Source organism: Brachyistius frenatus, unplaced genomic scaffold (genome assembly GCF_029030835.1).
Source record: "Brachyistius frenatus isolate BFR_SWC_R1_liver_20210118 unplaced genomic scaffold, ASM2903083v1 Contig_67, whole genome shotgun sequence".
NCBI classification, from domain to species: Eukaryota; Metazoa; Chordata; class Actinopteri; family Embiotocidae; genus Brachyistius; species Brachyistius frenatus.
The window spans coordinates 1,921,127-1,941,473 of record NW_027210666.1 but is presented as its reverse complement, the minus strand read 5'-3'; the positions used below and the strand labels follow the sequence as shown (position 1 = coordinate 1,941,473).

Here is a 20,347-nt window from a genome sequence, read left to right as displayed (position 1 = left end):
GTTGTTTTGGAAAATACACGTACTCACTTTTTTGACATTATATGAGTTAAATGAGAAGATCGACTCCTCTGATGTCTGTAAATATAAACCTACCACCAGCAGCCGGTAAGTTTAGCTCAACTTGACAACTTGAAACTTGTTAGCCTGGCATTACCTGAAACTAACAAAACCTGCCTAACCCACACCTCTAAACCTCACCAATTGACACGGCACAGCTGATTTGTTTAAACCACAAGAAAATGACCAAAAAAATAGCCAAGCTAATTTCAGCTGCTGCTAAGCCAAGCAATCATCTGCTACCTTTAATTTTATATTTAAAGGACAGATATGACAGGGGTATCCATCTTCTCCTGAAACTCTCACCAATAAAGTAAATAACTTTGTGTCTTCAAATGACAAATAAACAACAGCCAGTGCAAATTCTCTGTCTACTTTTCTATTGTTTGGTGCTTTTTCTTAACAGCCGCTGCCTTAAACTGACTATTAAAGCCTTGACACACCCAGCCATTAATCACCTGCTGCAAATTCAATCAACCAACCAATCAATCAATCAATCAATCAATAAATCAATCAATCAGTCAATTAATTTAAAGTGCAGAATCACCAAACAACAAATACTTTTAAAAGAATACATAGACCAGAACACATAGCAAGTGAATAAAATAATAAAAATGAAAGTAAGACAGCCACATTAACACATCAGTGTTGAAGAGATATTAAACTGCATGTAATAGAGAGGAGAGGTGTTCAGTACATCATAGGTGGTCTTGCAGCATGCTGCAGGGATGCTTCAGGGTTGTTAAGCTGTAACTGATTGCCTGTCACCAACCTGGTTCTTTGGTTTTGCAACGTGTCTGAGAAAGCTGTCACTCATCAGCACTCGCTGACCCTCAGTGGCTGTAAATGTTGCACATCAAGAGCACATACTTTGCACTACAAGTCAGATCATGGCAAGATCCATGTTTTGTATGCAGCAGGCTAAACATGGATGCACAGTAAAAACGGAAAACAACATTTCTTCTCGTGGTGTTCAGTGACCATCTGAAAGAGATAATAACTGACAGTCTGTGTTTCTTGTTGTGTCCCAGGTGTTGTACTTGCAGCAGGCCGAGGTTACCAGGGAGCGGGTGTACGCTATGCACCAGTCCAGCATCGACGGGGTGGAGGACATGTCATCGCTGGCCGAGCTGCACGAGGCCGCCATCATGCACAACTTGTACCAGCGCTACCAGAAGGATAACATCTATGTAAGTGCATTCAGACATCTGCAATTGTCTTTGTTTGTCAGTATGTGTCTGGCCATTATGAGTAATAAGATCTACAAAATACTGAAATTGCAGAAAGAATTTGAACGATCTCTTCTGTCTTTTGTCTTCTTTATGGAAAAGATTTCAGTGGCTTTGTTTAAACAGCTGATATTCAAACCCACTCATTGTACAGTCTTTGCATTACTGCTAACCATTTGCCATCATATTGAAACAGGCAGTCATTACTATGCGTAAACATTTGGATGGTTTTATGATGCGATATGTGCAGTTTTGCTCACCTATTTGATGATCTAATGCTGCGAATGCATTCACACATTTGCAATGTGTGGACAGGAACTGAATGACACATGCAAGATTATTTTTTGTTTACAGTTTAATACAGTGTGGCATCAACATCATCAGATCCCATAACCGACTCCTAATCACAAGAGAAAAGAGCTGCTGTAGTAATTTGTTTGTTTGTTTTTAATGAATGGATGCATTAGCTGACATGCATAAAACTCAATTACATACATGGTAGTTTTAATTTATCCATAAGCGTGAATGTCTTCAAATAACGCCAATCTTTGTCTGCAGTTTAAAAAAAAATTAGAGGCCAGAATTGAGTGCATTTTGATCACATTTATGTGCTCTGAGTTGACATTTAGAAAAGCCTGGAAACCTAAAAGATTACCAGACAACCGACCAATAACAGCCTCTCTGGATGTGACCTAATCTAGATGATGAAATACTGTTCATACACGGATTGCCCTTAAGCTGATCATAAGAATTTCCCATGAGCGGGTCAGCTTTCTGTGTCACTGTGTGATCATGCTTTCCTGTTTAAATGTGTCCTTCGGCAGAGATTTATGTGTATAATATATGAAATGCACAGGCAAGGTAATATGACACAATGGAGGAGGTGCTGCCCTGAAGTTATACTGTCGTTTCAGTAGCAGAAGGACAGAAAGCAAAGTGGCTGATACAGCACAAATAGTTTAAACTCTGTCTTTCTAATAAAAAATCTCTCGTATCTCCACCCTGCTGTGTTTCTTTATCCTCCAATCCAGATTAATATCAATACAAGGCTGCTTTCAAATTTGACATATATGTGTTTTATATATCCGAGTGTTTATTTTCTGTATCTGTATCAATGCATTTATGTGTGCAAAGGGAGGCTTGTTGATATTTATTTCCAAAAGAGAAAAGTGAAAAAAACTGAGCAAATAAAAATAGTCTAAAGGCCCAAAAAAAATGACTCCTGACAGAGCTGTAGTGTCACTTCTTTGCTGTTTTCAGACCAACATCGGCAGCATCCTGGCAGCCGTCAACCCATACAAGCAGATTGCTGGTCTTTATGGCCCGGAGAGGGTGGACCTGTACTCCAAGCACCATCTGGGGGAACTCCCTCCGCACATCTTTGCCGTGGCCAACGAGTGCTACCGCTGCATCTGGAAACGCCACGACAGCCAGTGTGTCCTCATCAGGTGGGTTTCAGCCATGGAGGACGTTTTTTTTTTTTAACAATTCAGTGCACTGGTTCATGTCATTACCTTGTCTATTCAGGGTAACCTTTATCTATGTATCAGACTGTTTGCTAAGCCATAAATCCATCAATCCATTTCTTAAATCCTGCAATATGACTGCAGCCTGTCGACATACACTGGATGAGCGGGTGGTTCATATTGTCCTACTTATCGAGAGCTGCACACAGGCATTTTTTATGTATCTGCATGCAGCCTGAATGTATATTAAAGGAATAGGAAATATGCTTGTTCACTTCTTTGTCAAGAGTTACGGTAGACAAGGAGATCAATATCACTTTTATTCTGTAAATGGGAAGCTCTACAGGCAACAGACAGTTTGTGTAGCTTAGCATAAAGACTGTAAATTGCCAATCTGGCTCTATCCAATTATAACAAAGTTTGGCATGGCTTAGAGCAGTGATTTCTTTGTGTCAGACATCCAAGGAAAAGTTTGCCGTGTAATCTCTGTGAAATCACTGTGTATTTCTACATGTCTGGTTTTGCACATATTAAAGAAAAGAGAAACATTGTGTTGATTTGTGAGGTCTAGATGTTCTGGTAGCTGCAAGTTGTTTCCCTCTGATCCAGTCTTGATTTTAAGCAACCAGCAGCTGAATAAATGTATTTTCAAAAATGTTGAAGTTGTCCTTTAAGAGTTAGCTTAGCATATTGCTTTGCTCAGCAGTTGGTTTTAAGTTGCTGCTTGTCTTTAAAAACAGAAAATAAAAGCTCAATATTACAGAAACATTTCATGGAACAGATACTTTGTCATGCGTCTTAGTAAAGAAGATAATAATAGATGAAACTCAAAGATTAATTCCATAAAACTTCCTGGTCTAGGTCACATCATAGATATCAGAGCTGTTACCAGATGGACATCAGGAAATATCTTTATGTTCTTTCTGTTTTGCCCCATTTTGCAGAGACATGCAGGCAATGAAAGCTTTTAGACTTAATGAAAAATCAAGGTGGAGGCTGAGTGAAGTAAACTGGTGCTGCCACATTTCAGATGTATTGATTTCAGTGGTTTATTGGGGAGAAACGGAGCAAAGTTCAAGTTCAAACTGAAAAAGTATTCGAGGATGAAATTAGGATTGCGTCTCCTTTGGTGGTGAATATTAATAAACATTGCTTCATCACTGCTTGAAGTCGGTTTCCCACTAACTGGCCCGTTCTGCTAACTGACTCGATCTGGTTGTAGTGTCTGTTCGACATCTCATCATGCTTTCAATTGCACTCAGCCTCTGTCTCTCTCGTTATCCTGATTAAAACGGACTGTGAGCTAATGAAATATCTGTGAAGCCATCAGACCTCGGTATCAATTAGACGACCAGAGGAACAGCGAGGATATGGGAATGTCACAGAAGGTCACCGTCTATATAATTAAATTGGGCTGTGGTTGTGTGTGTCTTTGTGTGTTCTCCAGCGGTGAATCAGGGGCTGGGAAGACGGAGAGCACTAAATTGCTGTTGCAGTTCCTGTCGGTGATGAGCCAGAAATCAGCCGGGACTCCCCCGTCAGAGAAAACCACACGAGTGGAGCAGGCCATCGTACAGAGCAGGTACACAGGAGCAATACAACACTTTTACATTTGGAACTGTTTTGTGTGTCACTGAAGCAAATGTCGAAGGCTTCAGAACATGTCAAGCCACAACTCAATAAATTCAAATTCGTTTTCTAGCCTGTCTTAAATCAAAACTCATATGTCCTTGTTTAAATTAGGTGTGAATCCCTACATGTAGCTTCAATGTACTTGGTAGGGGTCAAAACTTGAGACATGATGTCAAGTCATTTGGCAGTAAGGTTTCAAGAAAATGAAATCCAAGATGCAAATCTACAACTCTGATTATTACAAAGTGGCACTGAACAAGCCCAGATACTGTTGCAGAGCTACATAAGCACTTATGAATGTGAAATTGTGTCGATGTGAAGGACTACTGAAAAATAAAAAAAAAATTCAGTTATCCAGGATAGGAAAAGGTCAAAAATGTGTTTGTTGAGGGAACATCATGCACAGACAAATGCATACACAACAAAAAACACAAACCTCGGGTTTTTGTTTTCCTTGCAGTCCCATTATGGAAGCGTTCGGTAATGCGAAGACAGTTTACAACAACAACTCCAGTCGGTTTGGGAAGTTCATCCAGCTTCACTTCTCTGAGGGCGGCAACATCCAAGGAGGCTGCATCATCGACTGTATCTTTGTTTATATACATATTGCATGTATTCGCATGAGATGCATTGCTTTTATCATGTGCAAATGCACAGACCATAAAAAGGTTTGTTAAAAGGTTGACTCAGGTGTGTTTGTTGTTTCCTTCACTCTCTCCCTTTCAGATTTGCTGGAAAAGGTAAACATGTCTGGGACTCCTCACCCCAAGTTTTGAATTAATTTGGAGTGTTTTGTCAGTCTTACATTGTGAATCATAATGAAATATTAATAGCAGGTTTGCTGCATTGATTTATCTGCAGAACCGCGTGGTACGACAAAACCCTGGAGAGAGAAACTACCACGTTTTCTACGCTCTGCTGGCGGGAGCTACTAAAGAGCATAAAAGTATGGAGAAGCTCTGTGAACATCTTCAAACATCAACAATGTCTTTTTATTTGTTTTTCGTCTTCCTGCATAAACAAGATGTGCACGTTTGGCTTTTTATGAGAAATTATTGAAGCAACGGGTTGATATGTCTGGTCTGGCATTTTTTGTATAAAAACAGTTGTAACAGACAAGCTTAACTTGAAATGCAAACATTTACAGATTATGTTCTAATAAACTAATGTGTGTCTTTATAGTTTGCAGTTGTATGATACTTATAGTACAGTGACATCATATATTTCCTCCATCAGGCCTTTACTTCCTGGAGGATCCCGCTGAATCTTTCCACTACCTCAGCCAATCAGGATGTCTGAAGGACAAGAGCCTGAATGATAAAGAACTGTTCAACAGTGTTATGGTCAGTGGGATGTTATCTTCTCGGTTTATTTGTGATCATGTCCAGTATTTGTCATATTGAAGTATATAGAACAGTTTAAGCTGAATGTGGGATGTGAGATAATATTTGCTTTTTAAATAAACTACAAAAGAAGCAGATAGACTCGACTCCAAAGGGAACCAAGAAAAAATAACTGAAAGGATTGATGACCTTAAATTATCATTCTTGTTGCACAGTGAGAATAACTGAAACAGTGAATCTTTGCTTTTTGGCCCTTGAGGTGAAATCAACGAAGATGTTTTTTCCTTCAGAGCAGAGCAGCTTCACCTGAGAAATAGTTTATTTCACCATTTCTCAAACCTCTGAGGCCATATTCATGTTAAGACTGAACTCCTGCCTGCAAAGATCTGAAAAAAGTGTTCATAAAAGAATTACCTAATCGCTTTTCCTGCATTTGTCTTTGTGCAGGAGGCACTGAAGGTTTTAGAGTTTGCAGAGGAGGAGATCAGAGACATGTTTAAGCTGCTGTCGGGGGTCTTACAGCTCGGCAACGTCGAGTTCATGACTGCAGGAGGAGCCCAGATCACCACCAAGCAAGGTCAGACTGCTGCCCGTGTAAAAGGTGTAAGATGGTGTGAGACCTCGATGGATGTATTGCAGAGGTATAACACATCTTTGGATGTTTCCAGTGGTCACTAATGCCAGTGAGCTGTTGGGTCTGGACGCCTTCCAGCTGTCTGAAGTCCTGACTCAGCGCTCCATAATCCTCAGAGGAGAGGAAATCTGTTCCCCACTCACTATCGAGCAGGTCAGCAGACACACATATATACACACTCGTTTATTCTCCCCCTCCTGGTCGACCTCTGCCTCTTCCTGGCACACTCACACCCCCGTCCCAACCCTCCCTCGGGTTTCCCTCTCATCGTTGCAGGCTGTTGATTCCCGCGACTCTGTTGCCATGGCGTTATATTCTCAGTGTTTCTCCTGGATCATCCTGAAAATCAATCAGAAGGTCAAAGGGAAGGAGAACTTCAAATCGATCGGCATCCTTGATATCTTCGGCTTTGAAAACTTTGAGGTCAGAGCTTTTGATTTTTTTCCCGTTTGGCATATTTTTATGAATTCTCTTCTCTGCTACAAAAGTCACCATCTACCACACATCCCGTATTATTCAACAAGATTAGTGAGTTATTAAGCCAGCTATCTTCAGGCTTAAGTCAGGTTTTCAAGTATCACAGGGTTTACTCACTATTTATCCGTGGTCGAACATCACAGTAAACTACGTTGCATTTCTAAGATGACCACTGCGTTATCATTCCTGCAGGATCCTGGCGAGGACAAACTACAGAGCTGATGACAAAGTGACAAGTGATAAACAACAACAGAGGCATTTTTCGAGATAATAGAATCACTTTACTCATCACAATCAGAGATAAAAGAAACATGTTTTGAACCTTCATGTGTCCACTTCAGATTGACAACAGGACTAACGTAGAGATTTTCATCAACAGCTTCATGAATGATGTTAATATCTGCATATTCACTGGACTGTTTGTAGTTTTTATCTCTGTTGTGCCGCAGTAGAATTTATTTTTGACCTCACTTTTACTTGTTTTTAATAGTTTGATTATTATGACTATACAGCTTTATTCTTATTTTTAATGTACCAATTACACAAAATTGTGAGTATCACCCCCGTGTTTCAGATTATCTTTAATTAAAATAAACTAAAATAAGTTAGAAGAAAAATATCAGCTTCATAGCTGGACTGGAAAGCCCAGAGTTAATTGAGCCAATTGATAACTAGCTTTGTGATACTGATGTACCCGGGATCACCACACAAGCCCTTGATACATATGCGAGTTACATTATGTGCCTCTCTGCTTTCAGGTCAACCGGTTCGAGCAGTTTAACATCAACTACGCCAACGAGAAGCTTCAGGAGTACTTCAACAAGCATATCTTCTCCCTGGAGCAACTGGAGTACAACAGGTGAAGATGTAATTATAGAACAATGTGCACAGTTTCTTAAAGACACTCAGATTGTGCACTGAAACGAAGATACTTTCCTCCTCCTTGTATAATTGTTTGGCTTTACTTTCCACAGGGAAGGGGTTCAGTGGGATGCGATTGACTGGATGGACAATGCGGAGTGTCTCGACCTCATAGAGAAGGTAGGAAATGTTTATGTAATTATTCCTAAAATTAACAGTCTCTAGAATATGATGGCTTCACACTGAAGAGAGAAAGTCTTCTTATTTTCTGAGTATCTGGCCAGGGAGGTGAAAACGTTGGCCCAGAATTGACCAAAGCAGTTATTCACTGTAACATATTGATTAACTACAACTGCGACTTTTCTCAATCAGAGCTGGGCTGAAATGGTTGAAATGGAAGCTTCACTACTTCCCTGTTAGTTAAGAGCCGGGTTGGGTGCCTGCCTCAGATGCTTTCAGATTTAATAATACTGGACTGATGTCTTAGAAAGTACTGATTTCATAACAGTAATGCAATAACATGATGTCTTTTCTCTCTCTCTAAGAAACTTGGCCTGTTGGCACTGGTGAATGAAGAGAGTCGATTCCCCAAAGGAACAGACTTCACTCTGCTGGAGAAGTTGCACAGCAGACACTCTGTGAGTTATTTACACATTTGTTCATACACTTCATGCATAATTCACACAACTACAGAGCAGCTGTTTAATATCGGATTCTATTTGATTTGTTTTGCTTTTTTTTTTCTGTTTTCTGCAGACGAACCCTTACTATGTCAAGCCCAGACTAGCTGATCATCAGTTTGGTATCAAGCATTATGCCGGAGAGGTGAGTTATGGGTAACTGAACTTCTTCATGTCAACATACTGTGTAGATTATTGTGTAAAGTCTGGTGAATTTGTGATGTCTGTCTTGAACAGGTCCTGTATGATGCCAAAGGAATCCTGGAGAAGAACAGAGACACGTTCAGAGACGACATCCTGAACATGCTCAAGGACAGCAGGTACTTTATTCAGATCCACAAGGAATGGTTGATTTGGAGTGTATTAAGTCCTGGGATTGTATTAATTAACAGTAGGTTCATTTCAGTCATTCAAAGAATCATTTCTTGTAAAACCCATCAGTTTACCCAATTTTTTAAGCTAATATGAAATTGACACATGTTCATTGCACATATTACAGAGACTATAATCCAACTTTTATTGTCGGGTGAAAAATTTGGTACTTTAATGTGATTTGTTCTTTTGTGATCAGATTTTGCACTATAACTAAAACTGAATTCAATTCAATTCAAAAACTGTATACAAATTTATAAAACTCATCTAAATCTCATATACTCGTAAAATATTGTGAGTTATGGAAAGAGTACAGGGAAAAATGTAGTTGATCACAGCTCCTAACTTTTCTCAACACTGGTTGTTGATCGTCATTGGCAGATGCAGCTATTAATATTTCCACTGACATGCAGTAACGTAGCAGATGTACTGTAGGTGTTTCATCCTTTGTGCTTCTTTTGTTGCTTCACAGACTGGACTTCATCTACGACTTGTTTGAGAAGGTTGGCAGCAGGAACAACGAGGAGAAGATGGGAACAGCCAGACGCAAACCTACTGTGAGCTCCCAGTTCAGGGTGAGTGAAACATGTCATTTACATACAGCCATTCTGTAATAGAGGAAGCTGTTAGCATCACAAAACAATATGGACGGAAAGATATAACAATATTTTTTTTCCTTTGTCTCTTCAGGACTCCCTTCATGCTCTCATGGCCACTCTCAGTGTATCCAATCCTTTCTTTATTCGCTGCATTAAAACCAACATGGAAAAGGTCAGTGTGTTTTTTATCTTGCACCTCTATTAGTTCTCAAATTCACTTTAATATCTCTATCTCAGAGCATGATTGTGTATTAACTAAAAAAAGGTTATCAGTTTAATGTTAACTCTTTCTTATTTTCCTCGTAGAATCCACATGTGTTTGACCCGGCGGTTGTCTTGAACCAGCTGAGGTATTCTGGGATGTTGGAGACAGTGAAGATCCGTCGTGCTGGGTTCCCTGTGCGTAGGACTTTCAAAGATTTCTTTTCTCGGTAAGTATCTTTAAAGCTGCATTTATCTCCGATTTTTTTCTGTTTTTATCCTTTGATATAGCATTGCTAAGATCTCTGTTGTTGTCTCGCACTGTCCTGTTTCTGTGTCAGGTACAAGATCATTCTGAAAGAAAAGGTACCAGCAGCAGGAGACGATAAGAAGAAAAGCACAGACCTACTAACCAAATATGACAAGACAAAGAAAGAGTGGCAGATTGGCAAGACCAAGGTAAAATTTACAAGTTTTGTTTGATATCTCTTCGAAACTCTAAAACACCTGAATGAGACATGTCAAAAGTCCACCAGTATTCAGTCAAAACCAGCATTCTTCAAGGTCATTCAAAAGGATTACTATTAATTATTTTTGACCTTTTCCTATTACTTTTCTTTTGTAGGTGTTTATGAAAGAGTTCTTGGAGCAGCGTTTAGAGAAAGTGAGGGATGAAGTCCGGCGCCAAGCTGCCATGATCATCCGAGCCCACCTTCTCACTTTCTCTGCAAAGTAAGACTTCCCTAATTTGAATTAATGTTTTAGGGATGCAGGTGAAAAGTTGACGGTATCTGACACCCACAATAGGGTTGCGAGCAAGTCCTAATTCTTTGTGTTTTTCCATTTTGTCCACAGGAAGCATTTCAAACACGTACGCACCTGTGTCGTCACCCTCCAGAAACACTTCCGAAAGCACATCCAGCACAGACGGTTCGTTAAGAAACGCAAGGCAGCGCTGGTGCTGCAGAAACACAGACGCGGTCAGGTGGCACGTGCTCGTGTTCGAAAACTCAAAGAAGAAAAGAAGAAGAAGGAGGAAGAGCAAAAGAAGAAAGAGGACAAAGAGAAGAAGACGACTGCCGAAGGAGGTCAGGAAGAAGGGAGCGAAGCAGACGACCAAGAAGACAAATCAACAGAGGCAAGTGCTGCATCTTCAGGCTGGTTTCTGTCAAAACTTTTCAACATTCTCAAGCCCACCAAGTTTACAATCTTTCACCATCAGCAGAGATATTGTAGCTCATTTATCTCTGTTCATTTCCAGCATTATTAGATGTTTAGTATAAACTTTTCACCCTCTCTCTGCCCCTCTAGGATGAAGCTCGCCAAATGGAGGAGATCCTGCAGCTGGAGCGAGAGATTGAGCGCTTGCAGAAGAAGAGAGAGGATGAGGTGTCTCAGCTCTGTGAGTCCTCCAAGCAGGAGCTGCAGCTGCGCCGGGACGCTGAACTCAAGCGGTTGAAGAAGGAGGCGTCCCGCAAGGCCACGGAGCTCATCGACCTCCTCAATTTCGGAGGCGTGGATCCCTCACTGGGGGCAGTCGGAGCAAAGCCTGCCGCAGAGGTGAAAGTTGTGAAAGGTGCAAGCAAGGCAAGAGGTGCATCCAAGGAAGAGGATGTAGACGAAGGCTTCCATGCTGAGGAGGAGTGCATCCCTCTGCCGGACTTCCCTCCTCCTGCTGAGACAGACGCTCCCATTGATCAGGAGATATTTGCCCACCTCCCTCCTCCCCCGCCTGCTTTTGCAGAGGGAACAGTGCCTCCTGGATCACCTCCTCCACCTCCCCTTCACACGGACGGAGCTGGTGGAATTCTTCCTCCTCCTCCTCCTCTCCTTTCACCTGGAGACGGTGCTGCTGTCCCTCCACCTCCCCCAGGAGAGGGGGAGAAGAAGGAGGGAGCCAAGACGGAGCCAGAGAGGAAAGTGAGCATAGCGGAGAGCCTGGGGGACGGGGAGGAGCCGATCTACAGCATGCCGGCCGACACCGAGTCAGACTACGACCAGGAGGAGGAGGAGGGGTCCGTCACCGCCGGAGACGACAGCTCAGTGTCCGGAAGCAACCGCGGGAGCGCCACTGTGACTGACGAGGAGCACCCGAGGAAGTCCACCTGCACCAACGCCAGCATCGAGTCCTGCAGAGGCAGCTCTGACTCTGTGAGGAGACACACTTACACGCATCCTCACACGCGTGCACGCAGACATGTATGAGCAGCTATACAGTGAAACTTTTACCATTTTGCTCACGTTTGTGATGAACTGATAATGTAACGTACTTTTTCTCTTTACATTGTTCAAAAAACGAATTGATGTTGCTGTGTGATGTTGCAGTATGCAGACAGTGATGATGAGCATGATGGGATGATGGACACTGATGAAGAGGTGACAAATGGCAGAGTGACTTTGCTTAATGGAAATGGGCCACCGTATTTCCATGGCTACCTCTACATGAAGGGTGTGTATAACGGTGCCACTTTTATTTTGAAATTCAAACCCTTTATACAGTTTTAAGCCTTTCTCCATCTGATTTCACATACCTGTATTTAATGCTTCAAAAACTGTCATCATTTGTACTACATTTATAAGTTGATACGTAAAGGTGGTACGGTTTTACAGTGCAGTTGACAAGCACCTCCCTGGAATCTTTTTATTTTGCAAAATATATGAAAACTTTTCCAGTTGTAGCAGATGACTTGCAACGGCAGAAATTCAGTTCTTCGGTCTTCTGCCCCCCCCGCAGGTCATGCCACAGAGGGACAATAAAAAAACAAAAACATATGAGTTCATTGCTCAGTTTTTCTTCTTTAGAGCAGAGCAGACTGACACAAACCTGCGTTTGCTCGGGCAAAATCACATAATGACTTTCACTTTTTCTATCTTTCAAATTTCACCTGCAAAGCTTTTTTATGAATGTTAATAAGTCCTCTCTGCTCTCTCAGCTGGCTTGATGATCCCATGGAGGAGGCGTTGGTGTGTGTTAAAGGACGAAACCTTCATGTGGTTCCGGTCCAAGCAAGAGTCTCTCAAGTCCGGCTGGCTCTACAAGAAAGGAGGAGGCCTGTCCACTCTCTCACGGAGGTTGTTGTAGTTGTTACTGAGTGAAGCCAGCATGCTAAATAAATGAAACTCTGTACCACACCTCTGTTGGAAGTACAATCCAGTGCAATCATGACGTACAAATATTATAAAGTTTCTACTCTTTTTGTTGTTGTTTGTGTGTTAATAGGATTCTGCAGATCTAAGTGCACATTAATTGAACTAAAAGCACCACTTTTATACTTAACTCTAGAAAAGTTCATTGCTTGACAGTTTCCATATAAGAGCAATGTGCATGTTAGCTTGACTGCTAGAAAGACTTAAATAAAATGTTATATATTTATTGAATCTGAATGAACAGGTTAACTTGTGTTGGGTTGCTGTATATACTGTAATCCCATGTGCTGTTGGAGTATTTTGGTGTTTGTCTAACTGAAGTATTAAATGCTTTGCAGCACTGGAAAGCTGTGTCTTGTGCGAGCCGATGCATTGTGGCTTTATTGAAACGTTACTTATTGGTAATCTACTAAAAAAAGATTGTGAAATTTTTTTTTATGGAAAATGAAAATGTTAAATAAAACCAGATTGTTGTTACACAAAGGTTATTCAAACACTACAAAGACATGAAAAAACATTTAAATTCCACTAACATTGATTTTAATTCACCATTTGATACATATGTTTTATGTCAGACGTATTCCATAGAGATCACTAGAACTGATATCATAATTTATAGTCAAATAATTTATTTAATCAAAGATTGGATGATTTTGGCCTTTATTCTCATGGTGCCTTATTTCACCTCAGGAACTGGAAGATGCGCTGGTTCGTACTGAGAGACAACAAGCTGATGTACTACGACAACGACAGTGAAGAGAAGCTGAAGGGAACCATTGACATCCGAGCAGCCAAGTAAGATTTTTCTAAAGAAGCTACAACACCAGAAAATACACATCTTACTTATTATTGCTCTGATTTCTGAACAGATTCTGCTTTTCTTAGAGGTGTCTACTGTTGTGGTTTCACAGGGAGATTGTGGATAATCATGAAAAAGAAAATGCTCTGAACATCGTGACAGACGAGAGGACATACCAGGTGTTTGCTGAGTCGCCAGAGGATGCAAGGTATGACAGAGATTTCTGGGATAATGCAGGACACAGAAACATGCTACTCTCTGTGTCCAAGTTTTTTTCATGTATTCCAACATGTGATTGTATCTTTTTCTTTCCGTGCAGCGGGTGGTTTAAAGTGCTCAGTAAGGTGCGAGTGTGTACTCCAGAGCAGCTGCTGGATATGTCCCATGAACAGGCCAACCCAAAAAATGCTGTGGTCAGTCTTCAGAATCAATAACTCACTTTGAGTCATTCCTCCATCAGTTTTCAATATTTCTATTTCTACAACACACACAATGGTATAGATAAAACTGTAGTTTTATGGCTTCATAATGGCTGACATGTCAGTGTTTGTTTTAAAATGTTGTCCTCTCTTGTTCAGGGAACTCTTGATGTGGGCTTGATTGACTCTGTTTGTGCATCGGACAACCCGGATCGGTAAGTTGGATCAGTTGTCAGAAAGAACGTTGAATGTCCATGTTTTGTTCTTTGTCCATATTTTTCAAAGTTATTGAACCTGAGAGCCGACTATTTTTTAGTTTCTCAAAATAAAAGACATACTTTTACTGCTGTGCAGATCATCTCCCTGCTTACATAATGAATACCTATTGTAGATAAGACAGTGGCGTTTCAATAGACTGCAATTCAATGTATAGATTGCGTTTAAAAAGACAAAAAAACATTTTTAGGTAACACTTTACAATGAGGTAAACAAAATCCTGAGTAGTTACTATGGAGGGAGTGAAGAAGAAATCAGGAACAGCCCAATAATTGATGAGTCATTATAGTCGTTTCTAAATGAGTCTGAATCAGGGACTAGATAGCAGATAATGATGAGCAACTTTCGAGCAGAGCTTTAAATACACTATTAATGAATCATTAAGTAATGATTAGCTAATTGATACATCGACAAGCAGACTTTATATTGCATTTCTTAGTATATTTGTGCTTTCTTAATAGATTTGAACACATGACACAGAACTCTTGCCTCTTTCTCTTAATTTGAAAAAATAAATATTCAATCCCTGTCCAAATTATTTTTACAAAACAGGAACTTTCTGATCATCTAAAGTTGAGATTTCTTTTTAATATTTGAAATTCTTTTATTTTACCTGCAGGCCCAACTCTTTTGTCATCATTACGGCCAACCGTGTGATCCACTGCAACAGTGACACGCCAGAGGAGATGCATCACTGGATCAGTCTGCTGCAGAAACCCAAAGGAGACGCCAGGATAGACGGACAGGAGTTCCTTGTCAGGGGTGAGTTTTTCTTTTATCTTGGGATATTTTCAAGCTTTTACAAGTATCTCAATCTTTCCATTAATAGTGTGGGAACTGTAAGGATATTATAAGCCATTTGAACATTAATATATGCTAATAACTGGTTGATTTGATGCATATAAAGCACAGTTGCTGTCTAAAACACCAGTGACAAATTTGAAATTTCTTTAGCTGCATGTGTAATAAAGTATCTGTTTACAATATTTTCAGAAACCACAATGATGTCATTTTTAAAACAATTAATATTTTCTAAAGTTTCAAATTTCCTGTTGGATTTTGAGGTTTTAGTGTATATTTATATATATGTTATTCATTCGGACATAAAACTGTGAACCACAACATATGCATTCATCCCAGTGATAATCGTTACATTCTTCTTCATATTTCGCTCCCCTCTCCTGTCTTCCCGTCTCATCATCTCTCAGGCTGGCTCCAAAAGGAGATGAAGACAAACGCTAAGAGCACCTCCCTGAAACTGAAGAAGCGCTGGTTTGTTTTGACCCACAACTCTCTGGATTACTACAAGAGCTCAGAACGAAACTCCTCCAAGATGGGAACTCTGGTCCTGAACTCTCTCTGTTCTGTCATTCAGCCAGATGAGCGAGTGCACAGGGAGACAGGTGAGGAGACAGGAGTGAAGGGGAGGGGCAGAGAGGACATATTTAATCTGGGATTACACCTGCAGTATATACAGTATACATGAAATATGCACAAGTAAGTGGGTTTTATAGAATTAGATTAAAGATAATTATTATACATCTCTCATGAGACCTGGTTATCCCCCTAGTAGAAATATTACAATTTTTATTTTTCAGTCATGAATGCTGATTGGATCCTGTTTTTACAGGCTACTGGAACATCATAGTGTACGGGAGGAAGCATTCGTACCGCCTTTATACCAAGATGCTGAATGAGGCCATGAGATGGACAGCTGCTGTACAGGGAGTCATAGACAGCAAGACCCCGATAGAAACTCCGACTCTGCAGCTCATCAGAGACATCAAGGTAAGACGCACACAGAGACACAGTGAGTCAGCATGTTGAAATTCATAAACAAAAATGTGTTTAAGATGAGTTTTTACCTCCATTTGTCCTCTAAGGAGAACAGTGTGAACCCAGAAATCGTGGAGCAGATGTACAGGAGAAACCCCATCCTCAGATACACTCAGCATCCTCTGCACGCACCTCTACTGCCACTCCCTTACGGAGAGGTCACCAGCTGTGAGTTTTTTTTCAAATTCAAACTAAAGAAAAACTTTATATGAATTCACAAAATGAACTACTTTATTAAAACGTTACTTGAATCATGTAGGCCAGAAATAATATTCAGCCACATCCTGATACAGAAATAAGTTTAGTCTATGGACGTAATCATAGTGCCTATTATTACTATAATCTTTGGGTCTGTCTATTAGCAGCTTATACAGCCTTGAATTTCCATGCCCAAACAGACTTGACATGATAAAGGTGAACTCGTCACAGTACGTGTGACTAATCGAGGGCTCAGTCCGCAAGTCTGGAGTGTGGACATTTGAATTCAGCCCTTGTTGGCCAGCAGTATTTTACTGTGGTGGCTCTTTTCATGTCCCACTAACCTCCACAGTACTTTAACATTCTGTTATCTGTTGGTTTTGATACCCAACATGTTTTTTTTTCATCTTTACTGAACATTTATCTTCACTGACCTTTTCTGTCTTCATTTTTCTGCATGCAGTACAAAGGCAGCAGGGTTATGCCAGTCTGCAGGATGAGGCAGTGCGAGTTTTCAACTCGCTGCAGGAGATGGAGACGCTGGCAGACACGGTGCCCATCATTCAGGGCATCCTGCAGACCTGCCAGGACCTGCGCCCTCTCAGGGATGAGGTACTTAATTTTTTTTTTTTTTACAAAAATGCATTACAAAATGTTAAGAGTTTTAATTGTGACAGAAAAGAACACACTGTACATTGCACTGTATTTAATGATATTATGAGTATTGCAAGTATTCCTACAATGGTCCCTATCATAGTAATACTTCAATGTTGTATCTCAGTGCATTTCCACCCTCAGAAATGAGCATAATGTATCCTCAGGGATTTGTTTGCAGTCCAAAGTTGATGAAATCTTTGGATTTTTTTGAAACCTCCTGCAACATTCTTTCTTCAGGTTTATTGTCAGGTGATCAAGCAGACCAATCATGTGCCTCAGCCTAACAGCCCAGCCAATCGGGCACACTGGCACCTGCTCACCTGCATGAGCTGCACCTTCCTACCCAGTCGAGCCATCCTCAGATACCTGCGCTTCCACCTCAAGAGGTGAGAATCTGCCGTATGGCTGCTACTTCTTTGATATATCGTTCATAAAATTAATACATATTAAATGTGTGGTGTGTATTTGTGACTCAGGGTACGTGAGCGTTATCCCGGCACAGACATCGAGCGTTACGCCAGTTTCATCGGGGAGTCCCTGAAGAAGACCAAGACTCGTGAGTTTGTTCCCTCTCAGGAGGAGATCGCTGCCCTGCTGGTGAGACAGGAGATGAGCACCACCGTCTACTGCCATGGAGGAGGCTCCTGCAAGATCTCCATCAACTCACACACCACTGCTGGAGAGGTACACACGCACATACTGTATATACTGACATGTCATGCACTTTATCTTTTAGGTCTTTAAGTTCTTTACTTCAGATACACACCTGAAAGATAATATCAAAGCTGTTAGTCTAAAGTTGCTGTAGCTCTTTGTGTTTAACTCATTTGTCCATGCATAGTTAGTAATGTTCACCATCATTCACATGTTCAAACATTCCTAAGGGAACCACAATCAGAGTATTGTGCCTCAATTTTTTTTTATGTCTTTCATTTTTTATTGAGACAAATGGCAAAGTTTAGGCAAGGAGAGTAAGAAAAAAGGAAAAGATGTGTACAATTTTTTTTTATTATTTGAAGAAAACTGTTCATTTAAGCTGCAGTTCAAAATCAAATAATCAATTTTAAAGTGAAATCTAATCAATGTGTTTTAACGTTGTTGCTGCAGGTTGTGGAGAAGCTGATCAGAGGTCTGGCGATGGAGGAAAGCAAGAACCTGTTTTCTCTGTTTGAACACAACGCCTGTACAGACCGAGCTCTGGAGAGCAGAGTCATTGTGGCAGACGTTCTGGCCAAATTTGAGCGGTATCTCAGTTTCTATGTACAATATACAGCTTTAAATACTAGTTAAAATAGGTCACCATTTGTTCACAGCTTTAACGTTAACCGTATGTTTTGCTTCTTTTTTTTTTTTTCAGATTGGCAGGCAGTGAAGAAGAAGAGGAGGAAGGAGAGTGGAAACTGTACTTCAAACTCTACTGCTTCTTGGATGTAGAGAGCATGCCCAAAGAGGGAGTGGAGTTTGCTTTCATGTTTGAACAGGTACGATTTATTCTACATCTATGCTAGATATTGACAAAGAGATTGAAAACATTTATTTCCTTCTGATAAAAGATAATTATGTCACTAATTTCTTTACTTTTCCAAAATAATTCCCAAGAATGAATGCCCAGAAACTTTCCCAGGGGTCAAAACTTCTTCAGTACTTTGTAATTTGCGTTTCCAAAGCATGACCAGAGCTGCAGGAACATAAAGCGTATTCGTCCACTGATGTTTTGCTCTCTCTTATTCTCTCTGTCTCAGGCCCACGAGTCTTTAATAAGTGGTCATTTCCCAGCCTCAGAGGAGACTTTGCAGCACCTAGCCGCTTTACGTCTCCAGTATCTCCATTGTGACGGGGCAGGTCGGGCCGGATGGAGCCTGGGAAACGTTTACCCAATCGGACGTCTTCGCAGTCGCATCAAGCACTCCACCAAGGCGGGCGCAGGGGCGGCAGGTGGAGCCGGAGGAGGTGGAAGTGGAGGAGCATCAGATGGAAAGGGCACGGCAGGAGGACCGGGTGGTGTCGGAGTTGGTGTAGAAAAACGAAAGACTCCCAGCTTCCTGGATGGCACCCTCAGAAGAAGCTTCAAAACCGGTTCACTGAAGAAGCAGAAGGTCAGTGGAGGAGGAAGGAAAAGAATTGAAAACTTTTAATTGGCTGCACCAATCAATACTTTAACAAAGCAGCAGGCAAAACATCTGCCAGCTTTTATGCCCTAATATTGTGTTCACATCTTTTTGGTGCTGACCCAAGAGGTACAAAAAAATCTCTTGATGAAGTATTTGAAAAATATAGAAGAGGGTTAGATTCAACACCAGTACATTTTTCAATTATAAATAGAGCAGTTTGTAAGCCTGATTTTTCCAGCTGTAGTTTCTGATCATTACCATGGGGTGGCACCGGGTGACCTTTGCTTTGCAACCCTGATTTGCATGGATCTCTGCATTCCAATAAGTTCAGTCAAATCAGTCTCCTGCTCTGAGAAATGACATATAGAGCTGCCAGCTGACTGGATTGAATGACTGTCTGATAGTTTGACAGAAGATCGACTGATTGTTTCAGGTGGAGGAGGAACAGATGCTGGAGATGTGGGTGAAGGAGGAGACGTCTGCCACACGGACCAGCGTGCTGGAGAAGTGGACTCGCTTGCAGGGCATGCCGCAGCACCAGGCCATGCTTAAATACATGAGCATCATTAAGGAGTGGCCCGGTTATGGATCTACTCTGTTTGATGTGGAGGTGAGAAAATAAGAAGACCACATGATGATTTCAGGGACACATACAAATAATATACCAGACCAGTAACCCTTTTCTCTCCCTACTCTCCTCTCTCTGCAGTGTAAAGAGGGTGGTTTCCCTCATGATCTGTGGCTGAGTGTCAGTGCTGACAATGTGTCTGTGTATAAGCGAGGTGAACCCAAACCACTGGAGACCTTCCAGTACGAACACATCACCTTCTTCGGAGCTTCACAGCCCTGCACCTACAAGATCATCGTGGACGAGAGGGAGATGTTCTTTGAGACGCCACTGGTGAGAGCTCACTACTCATTTTATTGGTTGTTTATCCCTTTTAGAGTTAAATTAATATTTAATCGGATTATTTTCTTGAATAATTTATTAATTGCTTGGCCTGTGAGATATTGAAAACTAGTGAAGAATACACATTGCAATTTTCTTACGCCCAAAATTGGTTGTTGGTCGCTTGTTTTGTCCGACTAACAGCGCAAGATAATCAAAAATAGTTTCTCTGTAATTTTCTTTTCATTTACTAATTGATCAATTAATTATTTTAGCTTTCATCTCTTTTTTCTCTGATGTTTCTTTTACCAGATGTTGTTATTTCTTTTTGTTTTAACTTGTGAGCAAGTTCATGGTTACAGCTGATTTACAGATGTGTTTCATTTTGGGGATGACGTTGCATAAAGGATCACATGTACTATTTTTTAATGTCTTTTATCTTGTTGTCTTCATTAGGCAAACAA

General features: G+C 40.9%; 1 protein-coding gene across 2 annotated transcripts in view; it reads left to right on the top strand.

Annotated features, from left to right (window-relative positions):
• The window catches only part of myo10l1 (myosin X, like 1), a 47,788-nt gene that overhangs the window by 23,758 nt on the left and 3,683 nt on the right, over positions 1-20,347 (top strand). Inside the window, exons 3-42 of one of the 2 annotated variants that reach the window (XM_069707246.1) lie at positions 1,089-1,247; positions 2,547-2,734; positions 4,200-4,334; positions 4,845-4,969; positions 5,111-5,124; positions 5,246-5,330; positions 5,621-5,727; positions 6,175-6,304; positions 6,396-6,514; positions 6,638-6,784; positions 7,597-7,697; positions 7,813-7,879; positions 8,245-8,337; positions 8,456-8,524; positions 8,617-8,699; positions 9,224-9,326; positions 9,442-9,522; positions 9,657-9,781; positions 9,893-10,010; positions 10,177-10,283; positions 10,407-10,689; positions 10,863-11,702; positions 11,877-12,000; positions 12,485-12,623; positions 13,389-13,493; positions 13,610-13,705; positions 13,817-13,910; positions 14,076-14,131; positions 14,812-14,954; positions 15,401-15,595; positions 15,823-15,980; positions 16,076-16,196; positions 16,690-16,838; positions 17,121-17,269; positions 17,360-17,567; positions 17,991-18,127; positions 18,241-18,364; positions 18,626-18,979; positions 19,428-19,604; positions 19,704-19,895. In XM_069707246.1, the coding sequence (XP_069563347.1) occupies positions 1,089-1,247; positions 2,547-2,734; positions 4,200-4,334; positions 4,845-4,969; positions 5,111-5,124; positions 5,246-5,330; positions 5,621-5,727; positions 6,175-6,304; positions 6,396-6,514; positions 6,638-6,784; positions 7,597-7,697; positions 7,813-7,879; positions 8,245-8,337; positions 8,456-8,524; positions 8,617-8,699; positions 9,224-9,326; positions 9,442-9,522; positions 9,657-9,781; positions 9,893-10,010; positions 10,177-10,283; positions 10,407-10,689; positions 10,863-11,702; positions 11,877-12,000; positions 12,485-12,623; positions 13,389-13,493; positions 13,610-13,705; positions 13,817-13,910; positions 14,076-14,131; positions 14,812-14,954; positions 15,401-15,595; positions 15,823-15,980; positions 16,076-16,196; positions 16,690-16,838; positions 17,121-17,269; positions 17,360-17,567; positions 17,991-18,127; positions 18,241-18,364; positions 18,626-18,979; positions 19,428-19,604; positions 19,704-19,895 (6,000 nt within the window). Of the gene's footprint in view, positions 1-1,088; positions 1,248-2,546; positions 2,735-4,199; positions 4,335-4,844; positions 4,970-5,110; positions 5,125-5,245; positions 5,331-5,620; positions 5,728-6,174; positions 6,305-6,395; positions 6,515-6,637; positions 6,785-7,596; positions 7,698-7,812; positions 7,880-8,244; positions 8,338-8,455; positions 8,525-8,616; positions 8,700-9,223; positions 9,327-9,441; positions 9,523-9,656; positions 9,782-9,892; positions 10,011-10,176; positions 10,284-10,406; positions 10,690-10,862; positions 11,703-11,876; positions 12,001-12,484; positions 12,627-13,388; positions 13,494-13,609; positions 13,706-13,816; positions 13,911-14,075; positions 14,132-14,811; positions 14,955-15,400; positions 15,596-15,822; positions 15,981-16,075; positions 16,197-16,689; positions 16,839-17,120; positions 17,270-17,359; positions 17,568-17,990; positions 18,128-18,240; positions 18,365-18,625; positions 18,980-19,427; positions 19,605-19,703; positions 19,896-20,347 lie in introns of both variants that reach the window. The other variant, XM_069707245.1, reaches the window with a different exon arrangement.